The 18,289-nt window shown below is 42.0% G+C and overlaps 1 protein-coding gene across 5 annotated transcripts in view; it reads left to right on the top strand.

Annotated features, from left to right (window-relative positions):
* The window catches only part of USO1 (USO1 vesicle transport factor), a 63,854-nt gene extending 46,028 nt beyond the window's left edge, over window positions 1-17,826 (top strand). For all 5 annotated transcript variants that reach the window (XM_073340342.2, XM_073340341.1, XM_073340340.1 and 2 more), the window contains 8 exons: window positions 526-647; window positions 1,034-1,172; window positions 5,959-6,122; window positions 10,658-10,747; window positions 11,825-11,914; window positions 14,136-14,237; window positions 15,464-15,679; window positions 17,393-17,826. In XM_073340342.2, the coding sequence (XP_073196443.1) occupies window positions 526-647; window positions 1,034-1,172; window positions 5,959-6,122; window positions 10,658-10,747; window positions 11,825-11,914; window positions 14,136-14,237; window positions 15,464-15,679; window positions 17,393-17,464 (995 nt within the window). In that variant the 3' untranslated portion in view covers window positions 17,465-17,826. The remainder of the gene's footprint in view (window positions 1-525; window positions 648-1,033; window positions 1,173-5,958; window positions 6,123-10,657; window positions 10,748-11,824; window positions 11,915-14,135; window positions 14,238-15,463; window positions 15,680-17,392) is intronic.
* Window positions 17,827-18,289: the final 463 nt, after the last annotated feature.

Raw genomic sequence — 18,289 nt, 5'->3', positions numbered from 1 at the left:
CATAAGGTCTGTACTCCAAGATGATGCACAAGAAGGTGGCAACAGAAAAAAAACTCATAGTATACAAGAATTGGCTTCACAAGCTATACTTCTGATTCCAGTAAATCATTTCTCCAGCTTCCTTACAGACGAAGTGAAAAGGAACTGGGATATGTGCCCCTTCTGTAATGAATAAAGAAGATCTAAAAGATGTGATCATGAGTGTTATTTTTTACACTAGAAATATCTGGGTTGGGGAACCTTAAAAAACGTGAATGGTGAACATTATGGGTCCTTAATGGAAAAGGTAGGGCTGTTGAAACTCTAATGGATAGAACTTTTCCCAGTTGTTGATACAGCCTCCTGAAGTCAGCTTCTAAGAACTAGCTTGACATCTAGTCATTTAAATCAGCATGGGTGACTAATAACTTGTTTAAAAACAGGTGGATTCTCTGTGGCACAACACAATTATGTAAGCTGAGGAGGATGTGAGAATATGAATGCATGAGCTGTGTTCTGAATAACGAGGGCACTATTTTTTGACAGGTATCATAACTAAAGCTATTTACAAGTCTAGTGAAGAAGACAAACAGGAAGAAGAGGTGAAGAAGTCGTTGGAACAGCATGACAACATTGTGACTCACTATAAAAAAGTCATTAGAGAGCAGGTAAATACAAGCTGTAGCAGACACCTACAGTCACATGTACTGTTGGGGGGAAATCATATTAACTGGCTTTTGGGGATGCTGGAACGGAATTCCAAACCAGATATTACAAAACATGGAAGAGGCTTCCCAGCTTAGATAACTTGGGGAAGTGTCAGGCACCTTAATAAGCAGTGCTACCAGCCCTGCCTCTAATAAATTTGGAAACTTACCTGCGCTGATAAGCAGTCCACAAGATACAGGTACTGCCCATGAAAAATATCTTTTGTAGGCTGAGTAAATAAAATCTTGACTCTAATGCATTGATTTTATTGCTTTGCAGCATGTCTCCCCATTGATTCATTTTCCACAAGTAATTAAGGAGAATTCCAATTTTTTTTCTTTCACAGGATCAGCAGCTTGAAGAGTTAAAGCAGAAAGTTAATACTTTAAAATCTCAGAACGAACAGCTTCAGACAGCAGTTACACAGCAAATGTCACAAATCCAGCAGCACAAGGACCAGTATAATCTCCTTAAAGTACAGCTAGGTATACTTCATAAAAACACTGAAATCCATCATTGCTTCATAGCATATTTCCAATTCTCTGTGTAGTTCATGGCAAGCAATCTAAATTCTGCAGAAACCAATCCTTTCCAGTTTCAACAACGTGCTGTCCTAAATTCTGCAGCACGCTATAATTCACACAAATGAAAAACCAGGACCTATTTTATTGAATTAAATAAGAATGCAACTAGAACAGTATTTCTACCAGTATCTAATTTATTAAATTAGATTAAAAATATCGATGTATACATTTTTTTTATATTGCCGCCATACTTTCAGTTATTGGTGATGGAATATCTTGTGTGAACAACTGATACATGGATTAGAAATAGGGAAACTGGCGGTGTTCGCTGCAGGGGCCTGGGAAGTGGCAGAGCAGCTTGAGAGGAGCACTCAGCAGGTTCAGATTCAGGAAACAGAGTGGGGAAGCTTGTCCTTTTCCCTCCGCCCTGCCATTCATTGAATTTTTACTTCTATGGCTCTCTTCAGGTACTGTCTGAACATGTTAGACAAAGGTGGAGGAGTCAGCAGCTAGTTGCCTTGCTGCTCCTTTTTTTCATTCCTATTGGATGCCATTTCAGAAAAAGTACACGAACTGGAGGCTCCTGCTTCATGAGCAGCAGCGAAGTGCCACCAGTTTCAGGTGTCCTCAGGTTTCACAGTTGATGTCCCTTTGAAATGAATGGGGTAGTTCACGCTTGTCAGAACTATCATTCTGGACTTTTGGAGTTGCAGGAAGACAACCCCATATTGCTTCACATTTGGAAGTCAGCCTTGGCAATCAGAGGCTAGAAACTTTTCTGAGAACACAAAAGGTTGCATTTTGCAGCCCGATTGCCCAACAATGCATGGATTTGCTGTAAAAAAGCAAAAAATGGGGCATTGTGTACAGTAAAATCTCACTCATGACTTTAGGGAGACCCAAAGCAGCTAACCCAGTTTAACAAACTAGCAAGATACTCTACTGCTATATGGATTCTGTCCGCTTGCCATGTCAAGCGTAGTAAGGTTTATACCTCATAACGAAAAAGTAAAGGAGTTTTAATGGTTTTGTGTATTAAAAAAATTAGTTATAGGCCTCATTACCACATTCTGGTACTAAATCTTAGGCCATTTTGTGTGGATTAGGGAAATGAGGGTGTTGCCATATTACAGGAAGCCTTTTCTTACTAGAGACTGGCCTAATGGCTTCAGTAGAATCCTAGAAAGTGTGGAAACGTGGAAAAGTTGGTAAGGATGAGTAACAAAAGAATAGTGCAAGCAGATAGGGTCAAAATCAGAGAGGCTAAGACACAAAATGAGTTACACCTAGCAAGGAGCATAAAAGTAATTAAGAGGAGGTTCTGTAAATACATTAGGAGCAAGAGAAAGATGAAGGAAAGTGTAGGTCCACTACTTAACGGGGAACAAGAGCTACTAATGGATGACATCAAGAAGGCTGGAATGTTTAATGCCTATTTTGCTTCAGTTTCACGAAAAAGATGAATTGTGACCAGATGCTCAACACCATAGATATTAACAAGGGTGACAGAACACAAGCCAAAATAGGGAAAGAATAGGTTAAAGAATATTTATATAAATTAGATGTATTCAAGTCAGCAGGACATGACAAAATTCACCCTAGGATATTTAGGAACTAGCAGAAGCAATCTCAGCATTGTTAGGGATGATCTTTGAGAACTCCTGGAGGACAGATGAGGTCCCAGAGGACTGGAGAAGGGAAAACATAGTACCTATCTTCAAAAAAGGGAACAGAGGTGGCCTGAGGAATTATAGATCAGTCGGCGTAACTCCAATACCTGGAAAGATACTAGAACAAATTATTAAATGATCAGTTTGTAAGCAATTCGAGGGTAAAAGGTTAGTAAGTAATAGCCAATATGATTTGTCTAGAACAAATCATGCCAAACCAAGCTAATTTCCTCCTTTGGGGTTACTGGCCTAGGGGATGGGGGGAAGCAGTAGATGTAATGTATGTAGTTTTCAGTAAGGCTTTTGGCACAGTCCCACATGACGTTCTCATAAGTAAACTAGGAAAATGTGGTGTAGATGAAAATACTATAAGGTGGATACACAGTTAGTTGAAAAATTATCCTCAGAAGAGTAGTTAATGGTTTGCTGTCAAACTCTGAGGCCATATTTAGTGGGGTCACTCAGGGGTCTGTCCTCGGTCTGGTTATTAGTCAATATTTTCATTAATGACTTGGATAATAGAGTGGAGAATATGCTTTTATAAAATGTGTGGCTAAAACCAAAGTATTGCAAGCACTTTGGAGGAGGGGATTAGAATTCAAAGTGACCTTGACAAATTAGATAGTTGGTCTGAAAACAACAAGATGAAATTAAATGAACACAAGTGCAAAGTACTTCATTTAGGGAGGAAAAATCAAATGCACAACAAAATGGGGAATAACTGGCTAGGCAGCAGTACTGTGGAAAAGGTTCTGGGCCTCGGGGGGGGGGGGGTGGGAAAGGGCACAATTTGAATGAGACAGCAATGAACAAGGCTAGTATCATTCTCGGGTGTATTAACAGGAGTGTCACATGTAAGACCCGGGAGGTAATTGTCCCCCCATTCTTGGCACTGGTGACACCTCAATCTGGAGTATTGTGGCATCCAAAACTGGACACACTTTAAGAAGGATGTGGACAAGCAGGAGAGAGTCTAGAGGATAGCAAGAAAAATTATGAAAGGTTTAGAAAATCTGACCTATGAGGAAAGGGTAAAAAATTTGTCATGTTTAGTCTTGGGAAGAGAAGACTGAAGGGTGGACTTGTCAACAAGTCTTCATATATGTTGAGGCCTGTTAAGATCATGGTGATTAATTGTCGTCCTTGTCCACTGAAGGTAGGACAAGAAGTATTCTGCTTAATCTGCAGTGAGGCAGATTTAGATTAGCTATTAGGAAAAACTTTCTAACTGTAAAAGTAGGTAAGCTCTGGAATAGGCTTCCAAGGGAGGTTGTGGAATCCCATCATTGGAGGTTTATAAGAACAGGGTGGACAAAGACCTGTCAGGAATGGACTAGGTATTCTTGGTCCTGCCTCAGCATTTGGGTCTGGACTAGATGACCTCTCGAGATCCTTCCAGCCTTACATTTCTGTGACTACCCACTTGTGGTTTTAGAGATGTTTCAGGATGAAAACTTTCTGTCATTGGGTTGTACAATGAAAATTTGCTCTATGAATGACCTAATGTATTCTATACAGATGAAGCTTATAAAATTCATCAATGTGATGTAAGCGCCTAAATGCCATTGGCTTTCAGTGGGACCTGGGCTCCTAAGTCACTGAAGAAAATGTTACCTACTCTGTACAGTTAACCCTGAGTATATGATACCAGTGCTCAGGAATCGACATTGGCATTGGTTGCTGTGGATGTCTAGCTGCCGTTTATGGTGTTGGCTTTGGCCTACGAGACTGCAGAGAGGCAGACCCTCAGGCTGGCAGGTCTCAAGCTCTTCGCTGTCCTACTGCTGCAGCTGAGATCAGTGTAGGCACTCATGCTAGTTTCCTTGGCAAGGCGGGGTAAGGCAGACACAATAGGCCTGTGCCTCGGGATCCAGCCCCTGTGGCTGTGTGAGCACATCAGAATCTGAAGCGTTTGTCATTAACGTGCGTTTGTAGCAGTGACTGTTGTGAAGAAAAGCTTAAGAATGAGGACAAAGCATGGCACATGTGCGTGCCTGCGACTGTCAGCTCTTGAAACAGTAGCCCTGAAAGGTATGAACTGCCTCATGCGTCTTAATGGGATGATAAAGGCCCTGCCGATGCCATCCCAGCAGAGAATCAAGCGCAAGAAGAGGGCAGTGGGCTTGGGCCACATGCAGATAAACCCCAGCTACGGGGTAAGTGGCGGACCTCTTCCCTGATCCCACTGTTGCACCTGAGGAGAGAAGGGAGCTGTGTGCTGCTGCCCTACCACCACTGCTCCAAGTAGGCAGAGGATGAGGCCACGCAGGGCCCACGTCAGTGTTCCTTGGTCCTGCATTGCCGTTTTCTTTGGCATGTAAGGGGACTGCTCGTGAATGCTGTCTGAGAGCCCCTCTGCTTATGAACTCCCTCCCTCCATTGATCCAAAATAGCCCATATCTGTTAACCTTAAGGACAGGCTGCAAATCCCATGTGCTTGGGGGTCTGTGTAGGGTTTAAAGGTCCGGATACTCTGGACTTTTCATGCTGGGATGGAGGGATTAGGCAGGCACTCCAGGCCGTGGGGGGCACTACAGTTCTGTGAACAGGCTGATTTTACGTAGGGGGCAGTTTAATTTTATGTTCATATTCTTGATGTGAGTGGTGTTACCTGGCAAGGCATCTTGAGCCTCGGATATGTATTCCGATGTCTGTCGAAATAGAAATGAATTTTAAAATTTGTGCCATTAGGTCAAAACACAGAGTGAACTGAAGTATCGTTTTCTGCATTAGGATGTTTGTGGTGAAGTGCAGGCCTACACCTACTGTCCCACACTTGGACTCTTCACCCTTTCATTGGTTGACTACATGAGCAGGCGGAAACAACCACATGTACTTCTTTTTTTTTTTTTTTTTTTTTAAGGCACGGCAAGTTTCTGAAGTTCATGCACGTGTTTGGGGGTAGATTTCTGAACACAGTAGAATATAATCTTTTAATCTTGAATAGTTTGTAATTCCATTTCTTTATGGGGGGGGAAGCAAATTACTGTAGACGATACCTTGTGTGAATGGGTGTAGTAAATGTGTAAACAAAATCTGTGCTATTGAGTACTAATTTTCAAATATCTGGCCATTAGGAAAGGACAGTCAGCATCACAGTTCCCATAGCGATATGCTTCAGATGAATGGCATTCAGCCAGAAGAAATCAGCAAATTGCGACAGGAGATAGAAGAATTGAAAAACAAGCATGAAGCGTTACAGGGACAGCTGAGAGAAAAGGATTCTGTGATTGAAAACATGGTAAGAAGTGACTGCTTCAGTATGCAGTTGCAGAGCTACTTAAAAATATTACCTTCATGAGGCTAGAAATTCTTTGCTGTGGCTGTCAGCACTAGAAAGACAATGGTTTGTTATAACCAGCTAACCACTGATTACAGCAAACATAGCTTGAGTTGTCTGCACAGAGCTTTTCTGCCTCAAACTGTGGGTGAGAGTTTGTGTATCCAAACCTACCACACTGCCAAATTGTTTGTACTGTGTACTCCAGGGAAAAATCTAGGCAGCTGTTCTGTACTAATTCAACAGTGGAGATAATGCCCCAAGGACATGCAGGCAGTATGGTTCCAACAGAATGTGAGCATTGCGCCCCGGCACATCCTTCTGGACAGAGGGCTGGCTGGATGGAAGGAGTGGAGGACCCACTAAACTGGTTACACAGATAAGGAGGACCTAACCATTCTAAGAAAAATTATGAACTGGTTACATGGAGACTAGTATGTGGTCTTATATGGAGCAGATCCAGCCACATAAAATTGGCCATAGCCAGAGCTTGCCACTATTTGTGCTAATGTAGACACCATTCTGGCTATTGGCCTGCATATGACATGCTACCCTGGTTGGCACGGCAGTTTTGGCCATCTCCCTGATCTCATAAGGACAGCAGAGACTTGGACTTTCAAAAAAAACAAAACCCCTCCCCTCCAGCGTTGGAACAGCCCAGTGAGAGTTGTGCCCCAGTTCTGAAGGAGGAGGAAGACAAACCTGGTGATAATCCCATTAGTACAAATGCTCTCTTGGATCCAGAGACACAATCCACCTCTAATTCCATGAGCTAGTGCAGAGAATGAACAGCGAACATTCCCTGTACTTGTAACCTGGAAACCTCCCACCCAATCTGACAGTGGCAAGATCACCCTTCTGGTGCTGATAGGTTTATTCCAGCCAAACTCACCTGGATAAATCCCTCCTCTGGTCCTTCCAAGTAATCTCCAGGTATCAGGAATATATCCAAGAATGAAACTGAAGCAGGAGGGCTTCAGTGTAGTATCCAATATCAAATTGATCTTTTGACCCACCTGATACCAGAAATTCTTGATACAGGGGCACTCCCAAAACATACGAGATAATGTACTTCCCTTGGTGCTACATTTCCAAGAGCGGTCAGCATTGATCAGGCCCATTACCATTAGCCTATGTGGGGACCAATATATTCAAAACAGTGTCTTTTGGTGAATAAGCTGTAGTCTCAGGTCTATAGTTGTTTTTTAACACTAAATTGTGATACTCTGTATCTCAGAATAGCACCCTGGGATCCCCGTGTTCACCATTGTGATATGATTGTGATGTGTGGTATGAAACTCACCCTTATGATATGATATGGGCACAGTGGTCCCACAGTTCCAGGTTGTACCTTGGGACTCCTCCTCATAGATATAATTGTATTCCATTGGGTTGGAGGTAGTTGTATACCTAAATTTCTATTCCAAGCAACTCTCAAATTATCAATCTTTGGCAGTTTTTTGGGGCCAGAAAATGGTAAAAGGATACCACTGGCCGAGTAAATCCAGGAAGTTTCCTCCAAAATAATTAAAAATTCTGGAGGTTCTGGAGCTCCCAGTGCCTCTGGGCCAAATACATTTGTAAGTAATTCTTTTAACTGGAGATATTTCCATGCTCTGGAGCAGGGCAAGCCAAATTCTTGCTGAAGATCTACAAATGGTTTAAATTTATCAGTGTCAGATAGCTGTGACACAGGCATAATTCCTCTGTCCATCCAATCCCTCCGCATCAAGGTTTTGCCGCTGGCTTTAAGGAAAGGATTGTTCCATAGCACTGCCTCTGCATAGAAGAATGGATGGAAGGAGAACTTTCTAGCCAGGCTTGACCAAGCTTGCCTCACAGCCATTACTGTGGGAGCTCTGGAGCCATCAGATCTATAATAATTTGTACCTACAATGCCTGAAAGGGGGAGAAGGTTTACCAGTTCTCATTCCATCTGAATCCAAGATGGGGTCTGTGCGGGGCCTAATAGCCACAAAGGTGCCTGGCTTAACAAAAAGGAAATATCATTTCCAAGTTGGGAAAACGGAATCGTCCCAGAAACAGGGGGAGCTGTAATTTCTTCAGGGCCAGTCTAGATTTCTTACCTGCGCCTCAAATGAATGTTCTGAAAATATTATTGGATTTCTTAAAACTTAGTTTGAGGACTAGAACTAGAGAGACCCCTCAGGACATACAAAATTCTGGGAAGGACGTTCATATTCTGAGTATTAATTTTACTCCACAAACTGAGGGTTAACAAACTCCATCTCCACAGATAGTTAGCCATTTGGGCAATAATTGGTTCTATATTTATCTTAGGCATGTCTAAATATTTCATTTAAGAAGATTGCCATTAAAAGTCCCAGTCTGATAAAAGACCTTTGTGGGCATATTTGTTAATGTCTAAGATTTCTGATTTACTCCCAATTAATGGTATGTCCTGAGAGGAGTCCAAAATTATTAATAGTGGATAGAAGATTAGGAATGCTGACCATGGGCTTAGCTACCAACACAAGAGCATCATCTGTGTAGAGGATACTTTTGTGCTCTGTTTGGCCCGCCTTGATACCATGAATATGCTGATTTGCTCGGATAGCGATCTAAAAGTTCTAGAGGTAAATCGAGCAGAAAATGAGAAAGGGGCAGCCCTGCCTTGTACCTGTAGGTAATGGAAAAGGGATAGAAACAATACCATTGGTAACTACCCTGGAAGCTGGGTTAGAGTATAAAAGTTTAATCCACACCATACATTGTTTACCAAATACAAATTTTGTTATGTGGTCAAAGGCCCTTTCAGCATCTAAAGAAATAACAGCTAAGAGTTCTTTAGAATCTCTCAAAGCGGTAATAATATCCATTAGTTGATTCAAATTATTGGAGCCACAAAGTACGCTTATCTGTTTTGTTTGTGTAATAAATTCACAATGTGTGTGAGAACTTTTTTTCAGTCGCATAGCAAGAGCTTTAGCTAAAATCTTAGCGTCACAATTGATTAAAGAAACTGGCCTGTAATTACTACCTAGTCCAAGGTCTTTCCCAGGTTTAGGAATAACTGAAATTACATCTTGTCTTAGAGTGGATGGGAGAGTCTGCTTTTTCTTGGCCTCACTGAACATATTCAGTAAACCAGGTGTTAAAGTTTCAGATAACTTTTTGTAAAATTAATTTGGGAACTCATCTGCGCCAGGAGTCTGAGACCAGGTTTGAATGATATGGAGGAGGGAGATGCTAAGGTGTACAAGACATTTAAAGAAAATGTATTGTAAAGATTTCAGATTACCCTAGAGACCAATTGAATGGAGTACAGAAACCTCAGATTGTTTGATATTATTACAATTTGTTGAATCTGTACATAAAATGTAGTTTATGAGAAAATGGTTAATGGGGTGAGGGTTGAAGGTGATTATGGAAAACTGTTTGATCTGACAGCCCAGGAGCAATGGTTAGGTAAAGGCAGCGTGTGACCCAAAAAAAAAAAAAAAAATCCACAGTTTTAGAGGCTGCAGAAATTGCTAATATGTTGAATCAATGGACCATGGGTGGGTACAAACCCAGGGGAAGGGAAATCCCCATGTCACCCAGGTTAAGCGGGAAGAGGGGATTGGAAATAAACCTAACCGCAACTTTGAATTAAAAAGCCAGGGGAGCCTCGGGCTTAAAACCCTTTCTGAAAAGGAAAGGCTAGTGATCTGCCATCACTGTGGGTGGGGCTTCCGGCCATATAAAACTAAATTGGCCAAAATGTGCAGTAAGTGAATGCCCCTGTCGTTGCTTCAGAGGCAGTGGTAGAGCAGGAGGAAATCCTAGTGAACGATACAGGGATGGGTTTTAGGAGGGGGGTGAAGAATTTATTAAAAACGCTGTGTGACTCCATGTTAAGGCTGTTTTAGTGCCTGAGGAGTTCACCCTTGGTAACTGGTTGGTGAGATCTAAGTGTAGAGCACACAACCCATTTAGCGTTTGTGCCTGGCTTCCTAACAGTCTGCCCTGAGGTTAGTACTCACCTTCTTGAGTCACTATAGACAGTAACACACTAGTCCCTAAGTATGATGCTCAGTGTAGCAGAGTGGTATTTCTAGTAGTCATGATCTGCCTTCCTGAGAGAGGACACTGCTTGCCCAAGTCCATGAGTGGGCATGAGGCCACTCAAAAAACTAACGAATGTTACTTGGTGGTAACATTTGAGATGTACGTGGCCCGCCCTACCCACTGCTCTCTCCTCCAAGTGCTAGTAATCCAGCTGGACTTTGGGGAGGAGGCAGGGGAAGGAAATAAGGAGGTTGGTGTGCTTTCACACTGCGTGTGGGTCAATGAGGGGCAGAGGGCCTTATGAGGGGTACTGCTTATTAGAGGTTTCCATAGATGCAGGCTGTGCTGTCACTGTATCCACCGTGGGTGTGAAAGCGTGAGGTCTGTCTCAAAGAATTCCTCGAGATACAGGTGAGGAACCCTTTTAGCTGTGAGAGAACACTTTAATAAATCTACTTTCATGGTTGCTTTTTCTCGTGTTGCAGAAGTCTTTGCAGTCAGAAACAGGAACAACTGAGCACTCGTCACAGATAGCTGCATCTGCTGGATTGGAGCAGGCTAATGAACTACGTAGGGTGAGTTCTTGATGCTTTGATAGATACTGAGTCCAAACTTCCTTTGTTTGTAACCTTGGAGTAATTGTGTGCGGTCATCCATTGGGCAAAGCTGCCTGTTATGGCTAGTAATAGCAGAGGATGGGGAGATGGTTGTAGGCCAAGTTTCCATTGACTGGTAACATTGGTTCCAAAGTGTGTGAATATTTAGACTTAATGTGCTGCTCTTCGTAATCCTGGAGCATCAAGACCATCAATCCTGAAAAGAATGAGCATAACTTTTGTGTTGAGGTGAATTAAGCCATTGGAGAAACTTACACAGAACTTCTGAAGATTCGTGATGGTCTGTTAGCAGTTGCATATCAGAAAACATCACTTAAATTCTGATACGCATTATAAATATATAGTGTTCAGAGCCCTTTCCACCAGGGAAAAGAGCACCTATATTAGGAAATGACCAAATGAAGAAATCTGTGATGTCTGTCTAAAAGTATTCCACTATTAATTTTATCCCAATTAGAAAGCACATTAATAGGTACAGTACTTGGATTGAGAAATGCTTTATCTAAGATAACTTGCATTTGGAAGGTTTCTGCAACATAAATTAAGATGCGTATAGAATAGCCAGCAGCCAGGAGAGTTATGAAGATGTAATCTGATAAGCTTAAAAAAATGTAACAAGTCTCAAATAGATGACTAAGAAGTTTTGCATTCCATACAAAACATTTGGCTACTTAAAAATTCCATGAGGTTATTAATGGTGCTGGGGTGGTACCCTTGAGGACTCTGTCAGCGTGCCTAGCGTGGCATTGGTGGACAAATATGCCTCTCACCAGAGGTGCTGGTTTGTATAGTGGGGGTGCTGAGAGCCATTGAACCAAACTGTAAACCCTGGATATGACGGAAACCACTTCAAGCCTGGGCATGCGGCAGCAGCCCTAGTTCCACCACCAATGCTTCTCACTCCTCACATAACTAACTTGAAATAACGTGGTCCATAATTTGTAGCTTTTACTTCCAAAGAGAAATTGAACTTTTGTTCTTACCTAACAGTCGCTATTCAAAGCAGGTGAATTCTGTTGGGGTTTTTTGACACAGGAACTAGAAGCCTTGAGGATCCAAATACAGTCACAGTCTTCGGACATCTCTAAACTTCAGTCTGAGAAACAAGAGCTGCTACAACAAATGGTAACTCAGTAGGACTCTTATAGCCTTTCCTGATCCTGGCCTTATTGATTAAAGTGTAGAAAAATGTTTTTCACTCTTTTTTCACTTTGTCATCATTCATAATAATACAGAGCCTGTTCAAAACCAAGCCCTACTGCTGGGGGAAAGCCCAGGTACTAAGCTGAACTATTTAAAGCTTTAATATAGAGTTTTAGGACAGTATAGCATCACCTTAATCAAGCCTAAAGTATAAGTAAAGCAGATCGAGCAGGGTAGTGTAATGATGAACTGCCCACTCCTGGGGCACAGGTAGGCTGTTTCTGGCATCAGATCCATACTGGTCTCATCTGGTGTAAATCCTGAGTTGTCAAACCTCCTTTGTTAAACACACATCCTTTATATCTTGTCTCTTAACACCACATAGGTGCAGATTATTAAACATCTATAAACATTACATTCTAAATATATGTTCACACACAGTAACCCAAAATCCTTTTAAATGGCTAGATTTTTACTTCTCTTGCTAAAACTCTTAATTGGTACCTCCTTATCTGTCTGTTTTTAGCCATCACTATCCTCCTCCTTACTCAGTCCAGCTGTCTTTTCCTTGCTTTCCTGTATTCCCTTATTTCTGACGACAGCTGACTCGCTCTTACGTATCTGCTTCTTGTGGCCTTGGAGTTACGGGTTGGCTAGTTCTGCTCAGTCAATATCCATCCTCCCAAGTCGGTTTTCCTAGGGAGGTTTGCATGTGTCTGGTAAATGACACATTTGTCTGGTTTGCTTTGCCCTGTTATCTACACAGTCCAAGAATCCACTGTAGATAAGACACAAACCAACTTTCTGATTTTTACAACCTTTGAAAGCAGTGTCAACAAGACACATGCAGAAAGCAGAAAAGTTGCCTTTTACACATTCTTGAGACTGTTGATTATACACACGCACAAACACACACACACACTTCTCTAACATTATTTAATATACATTTATCTGACACAATTCGTTATGTATTTCTTAACACTACCTTGATGTAACCCCACTAACTTCAGTGAAATGCGGAGTCCTTATTTTCCTCTCATTTCAGTCAATATACTGATGAGATAAGTAACAGTCAATTATCAGTTGATACCTGATAAGAGCTGGAGGAGTATGCCTTCACAGAACCAGGGCATGTGTTACACCATTGCATACTTGTATCACTTAAGAAGCCAGGGGAAAGTGGCTTAATATTTTAAACTCATACTGTACGTAACAAGGTCAGAAAAAGTGTTGTCAGTGTGTTTATTCCTGAATCTGTTGCCTACACCATATGCACGCTTCAGTGTGGTTTAATGGATGTAATCTTGGTACACAATTGAGTGGGCAATAATTACTTAAAATGTGTAAGAAAAGTGGACCTGTAATTATGAATGAGATTTAAAAAGACTAGGAGGTACAACAGTGTAATACTGTACATTTAACTGGCAATTTGTTGGCTTTGGAAAAAGTAATTACATTGGCTTGGTCATCATATAGGGCTTCACCAGCAAATCTTCTACATGTGAAACTGCCAAAACTCCAGGAGTGTTTGGAGGTATTACAGATTGGGGCCACTGTTCTATTAAGCATGTAGTTACTTAGTATTTTAAGAGATGAATTTTAGACCATGAGTTTAGAGATCACACTGATAACAAGAATCTGTCATTGTCTGTAGTTTCATGGCAAAGCTTATACAGTTACTGTAAGGGAAGCATTAACAAGACAATTTACAAATGAAGGAACTGCATCATCTGATATCCAGTACCTGGGCACAACATGGGTGCCCACTTAAATGGCTTTCTTATACCTCTGCAGTAATCGGGTATGGAGGTGGCTTGTGATAGTTGGCTTCCTCAAGGAAGAATCTGCTTTCAGGCAGTTCTTTGCCTTACTAGTGTCTGTTACTGCGGGATGTGCTTATGGAATGCCCACCAGCCTGCGTCTCAGAAGCCCTTCTCATGGCTGTACATAAACCTGTTGCTGTTTTGAGTGCTGTCAGATGCAAGTTCCCATTTGTGAGCTCTCTATCTGTCTGACAGTGTATAGAGCCCCTCAGAGATCGGTCTGTCTTTGATTTTGTCCGAGTACACATGTTGTACACAGTTCCAGCATGCTGGCTATATGGTGGGAAGAAGTCTACAACTGGATGAGTGAAAATTACATTGACCACTGTGTGTATGATTGAAACATTAACTGCTCTTGGTGTTGAATATCTATTCTACAGAATACAGCTTCAGTTCCCGCTCTGGGCGACAACAGTGCTATAACAGCGGCAAAGAACAGTGAATTGGAGGGCAGATTGTTGCAAGAGATAAAAGAATTGAAGGTTGGTCATTGGTGAAACACAAAACCTGAAATAACTGCGTACTCAGTTTTCAGTTATGGTCACAATTTTGTGAAGTGCTTCAGTATTAAAGGTGACCTGCAAGGGTGGGGAAGGCTTTTGAGAGTGCTTCGAGTTTTTGGGAATTGACTTTCTTTTACTATATCCAAAAATCTTAAGCTTTTTCCTGTTGAGTTTTCACATTAGAAATCCGGCTCTTGTCTGCCCTGACAGATTTGGTCTGGAGAGCTTGAGAAGTGACCTCAAGAGTCAAAATGAAAGTTAAACAGTTGAGGATGGGAAAGGCATTTTTAGTTGAAATTAAATACATGTTAAGAAAACGGAGTTTTAAACTTCAGTGACAGGCAAGCCTTTATTGAAGATTTAATGCTCTTGGGCCTCTAATGCTTGAGCACTAACCTTGTCTTCTCAAAATGTTCCTTCTAAGGCAGTCATAAAAATTGGGGTAAATGGGGCTTGGTGCTTCTGAACTTTTTAGAATAAAATGGTGCATGCGTGCATACCTGTCAAGTCTTCCTTAAACATCAGAAAGCAAAACCCAACTTGAAAGTGTCGTCCAGGTCACCTGAAAGCTGTGTTGAACGGGAGGGGTTGTAGTTGTAATAGCAGTCCTGCCTGGATTGCCTTGGAGATTGCAGCCAGGACTTGGGTGTGACTGGTAAAAGCTAGATGCACCTTTGACTTCTTTCTCTAGTTCCCAGAGTTCACCATCCCCACCCCCCAGGTATGAAGTCTTGTGTCTTTACCTCTTTGGGGTGGAATCCTGCAATTCTCCCACTCAGACTGGGTACTGGGCCATAGCACATTGTGTACCAACCGTGATTAACGCGGCAGGTCCAACTTGATTCAGCTACCTGCAGTTCTTCCCTTTGGGAGTTGTGACCAGTGGTGAGTACAGTGACCCATAGCAGCCTTCTTAAAACAAAGTATTGTTTAATCTCTGGATCTGAAAGCATGGGCTCCTGCTGCTTTAGCTAAAGGACAAGCTCATAGCTTGAAGGCAGTAGCAGGTTCATAAACCTCTACACATGACCTGATGGCTAACGAGGGACAGACACCGCACATGCAGGGGTAGGGGTTGTAGAATTGAAGCTCCAGGCAAAGTAGAGGCAGGAATGTTGAGCTGTCATGAATGGTCACTTGAGTGACTTGAATGAGCTGACTGCTTGGTATGTTAGTGACTTTCCTATTTTTGTGACTATTGCCAGAGTGAAGTTAAAACACTTTCTGAGGAAAAAGCATTGCTAAAGCAGCATCTGGACTCAATCAACAGTACAGTTGCTGTCTTGCAAGATGAGAAGAGCAAACTCCACCAAGAAGTTACAGAATCTAAAAAAGAACAGGATGACCTCCTGGTACTTCTCGCTGATCAGGATCAGAAAATACTTGCACTAAAGAACAAGCTCAAGGAACTTGGGGAACCGGTAAGATGCCTACCGTCACTCCCAGTATCTACATTGTATAGGCTAGCAGTTGTAGAAGCAGACAGAAGAGTTGGCAGAACTTACAGACCTATCCCCTATCTGCCATAAATAAAGCAGGTGCACAGCTAGATCGTGGGCCAAACTGGGTATCAGCTGGGGCCCAAAGTAGGGGGTTTTGCCCCCATATGCACCTGGTACAATGAGTGTGTGACCATCTCTCCATGCAGGGACCTTGCCACAACCCTGCCTGCCTATTTCACCTTGAGGTTTGCTGGCTGTATTACATTCTCCATGGAGCTACCGCCCTTGGACTATTAAAAAGCTACAACTCAAAAAGCTGCAGCCTGCTTATGAAGTGGAATAGAAGTGCCCTGGAGTTGGCACTGGCTTTCAATGATCTTACATGTGGAATTTTATGAGTTGGTTTTAACATACATAGCCCAGTGGCTTCGGACCTGATTGCATGTCTCTCTCTCTCCATGACACATTGCCACAGTTATAAACAGGGTCACTCTCAGGTTTAAAACTCGCGCCCCCCTTGCTACTCCAGAGCCTGGATTTTGTTACCCATCTGGAGACATTGCAAGGCCCATCTTTTTGTCTTCTCCTCACAAGCATGTTCTTTAAGAACCATAATCAGGGAGGCTCATGGACAGGAATAACCGCTAGTAGCTTTTAGCGTGTTGCTGTTGCATGCTTGCTAGAAAATAGGTCCAGACAGCTCTTGTGTGCAGGAACCTGTCTTGGGTTAAAAGTTGTCTTTCAAAACCACACGTGGCTATTTTGTACTTCGTCTGCGAGTGGGTACGTCCCAGCGATACATACGGTACTACCAGATAGTAATCCACCAAGTGCGCACGCTAGATTGGCCCCTTTCAGGGTGCATTGCTTCTGACAAACCCCACCATAATTTACAACTGGGCTTGTGCATCGGATCACATGTAACTGTCACTCTTCTGCTTATGTGGTTGGCCAGGTGACTTTTGGTTAGATTTCTTCTTTGAATACAAGTACTTCATGTGCATCTCTAAATCCTATGTCTCTCGATGTAAGATCTAGCCTTTCGGTGGCACATAATACCCCTCTTGGCCATGCTACACCAGTTCGTAATGTCCTAATTCCAGTCAGTTTTGAAAGAAATGTGTGGAAATGTTTCTGTTCAATATTTCTACAAACTTTGGTCCAAGTTTAAATAGAGAGGGTCCGTACAACATTCTGTGGAAAGTTTGTGGGTCATCCAATTATTAAAGAAGTCATAACACTTAATGGCTTCATTCAGAGGGTTTTGAAGTACTGCATAGACATGAAGTCTCAGCAATCAGTATGGTAGGTACTCTCATTTTACTGGTGGGGAAACTGAGGCACAGAGGAAGACTTACCCAAGGGCACAGAAAATAAGTGACAACTCTGGGAAGTTCCGTGTCCAAATCCCCTGCTTTCACTCTAGACGACAGTTTTCCTCTTCCCAGGACTGAGTGAAATAAAACCCGCAGATCTCAGGAGTTGACTTCTTAGCTTTGATGTCAGGATCAGTGTGGTTATCCAGGATGGTTGATGCCTAGAAGTTGAAATACTGATATAAATGCAATTTGTATGGTAATTTTAGGTTTGCTTTAGGCTTGTTTTTCTTTACTTTGCAATTTGTTTGGTCTCTGGCTCATACTCCCCTCAAATGTTGCTTCTCTCAAAAGAAATCCCTGATTTTTATTTCAGGTGGAAGATGAGGATGATACTGAATCTGGAGACCAAGGTGACGAAGATGAGGATGGGGAAGAGGAAGACTAATAGTGCTTTAGTGTCACCATGACAAAATTAGAGGTTGCATTGTAATACAAAATTAAACTAATGCTGTTGACCTACAAAGTAAAACATCCACTTACGGAAGCAAATGGGGAAATAATGTTCTGATTTTCTGAAGTGAAGTGTTTGGAAACCACCATAGGCGAAACAAAAATCACTGTTAAGTTAAACAAAAGCATCCCAACTTCTAACAGTTTAGAAGCCGCTTTAGACACTGTTTAAAGCATGAGGGTGACAATGCTACTGCCGTAGTTCATTGTCGTTTACAGAAGTTCTGTGCATTTGTCTATCATTTTAATGTTTCTTTGGAACTCTAAGGTGATTAAATACATATGTATTTGGTTTAACATCTGTTGAATGGAATCATTGCTTCTACATTCAGCATGGAGCTAATCAGAACTCATAGGTTCCTTTAAAATAAGTGGCTATGTTGTGGGATGTGGGAGTGGGGGCTGGATGAGTTGGGGATTGTACACACCCAGCAGCTTCCGGTTCAAGTGTACTAAAACCAATTGAACTGAACAGTGTTGCGTGCCTTGACACCTGAAATGGCTGCACCACAGTCTGTACCTCAGCGAAGAAACCCAAGGAAACTGCACCATTATGCTAACAATGAGAATGGAGTTGCATAGAAACTTGCAACAGTATGGTAGCATTTCTAAGCTCAATATTTAAAAAACAAACACACACAACTCATCCGAAAAATTAAATGTGCTACCAGATCATCATAAATGATTGTTGTATTCTTGAGTCAAGAAATGAAAAATACAACTGATTTATGTAATTTATTGGCTTTTATGCAGAGTAGAT

This window comes from Lepidochelys kempii, chromosome 4 (genome assembly GCF_965140285.1).
Source record: "Lepidochelys kempii isolate rLepKem1 chromosome 4, rLepKem1.hap1, whole genome shotgun sequence".
NCBI classification, from domain to species: domain Eukaryota; kingdom Metazoa; phylum Chordata; order Testudines; family Cheloniidae; genus Lepidochelys; species Lepidochelys kempii.
Note: the sequence above shows the minus strand (reverse complement) of the source record. Positions and strands in the feature narration are given on the sequence as shown.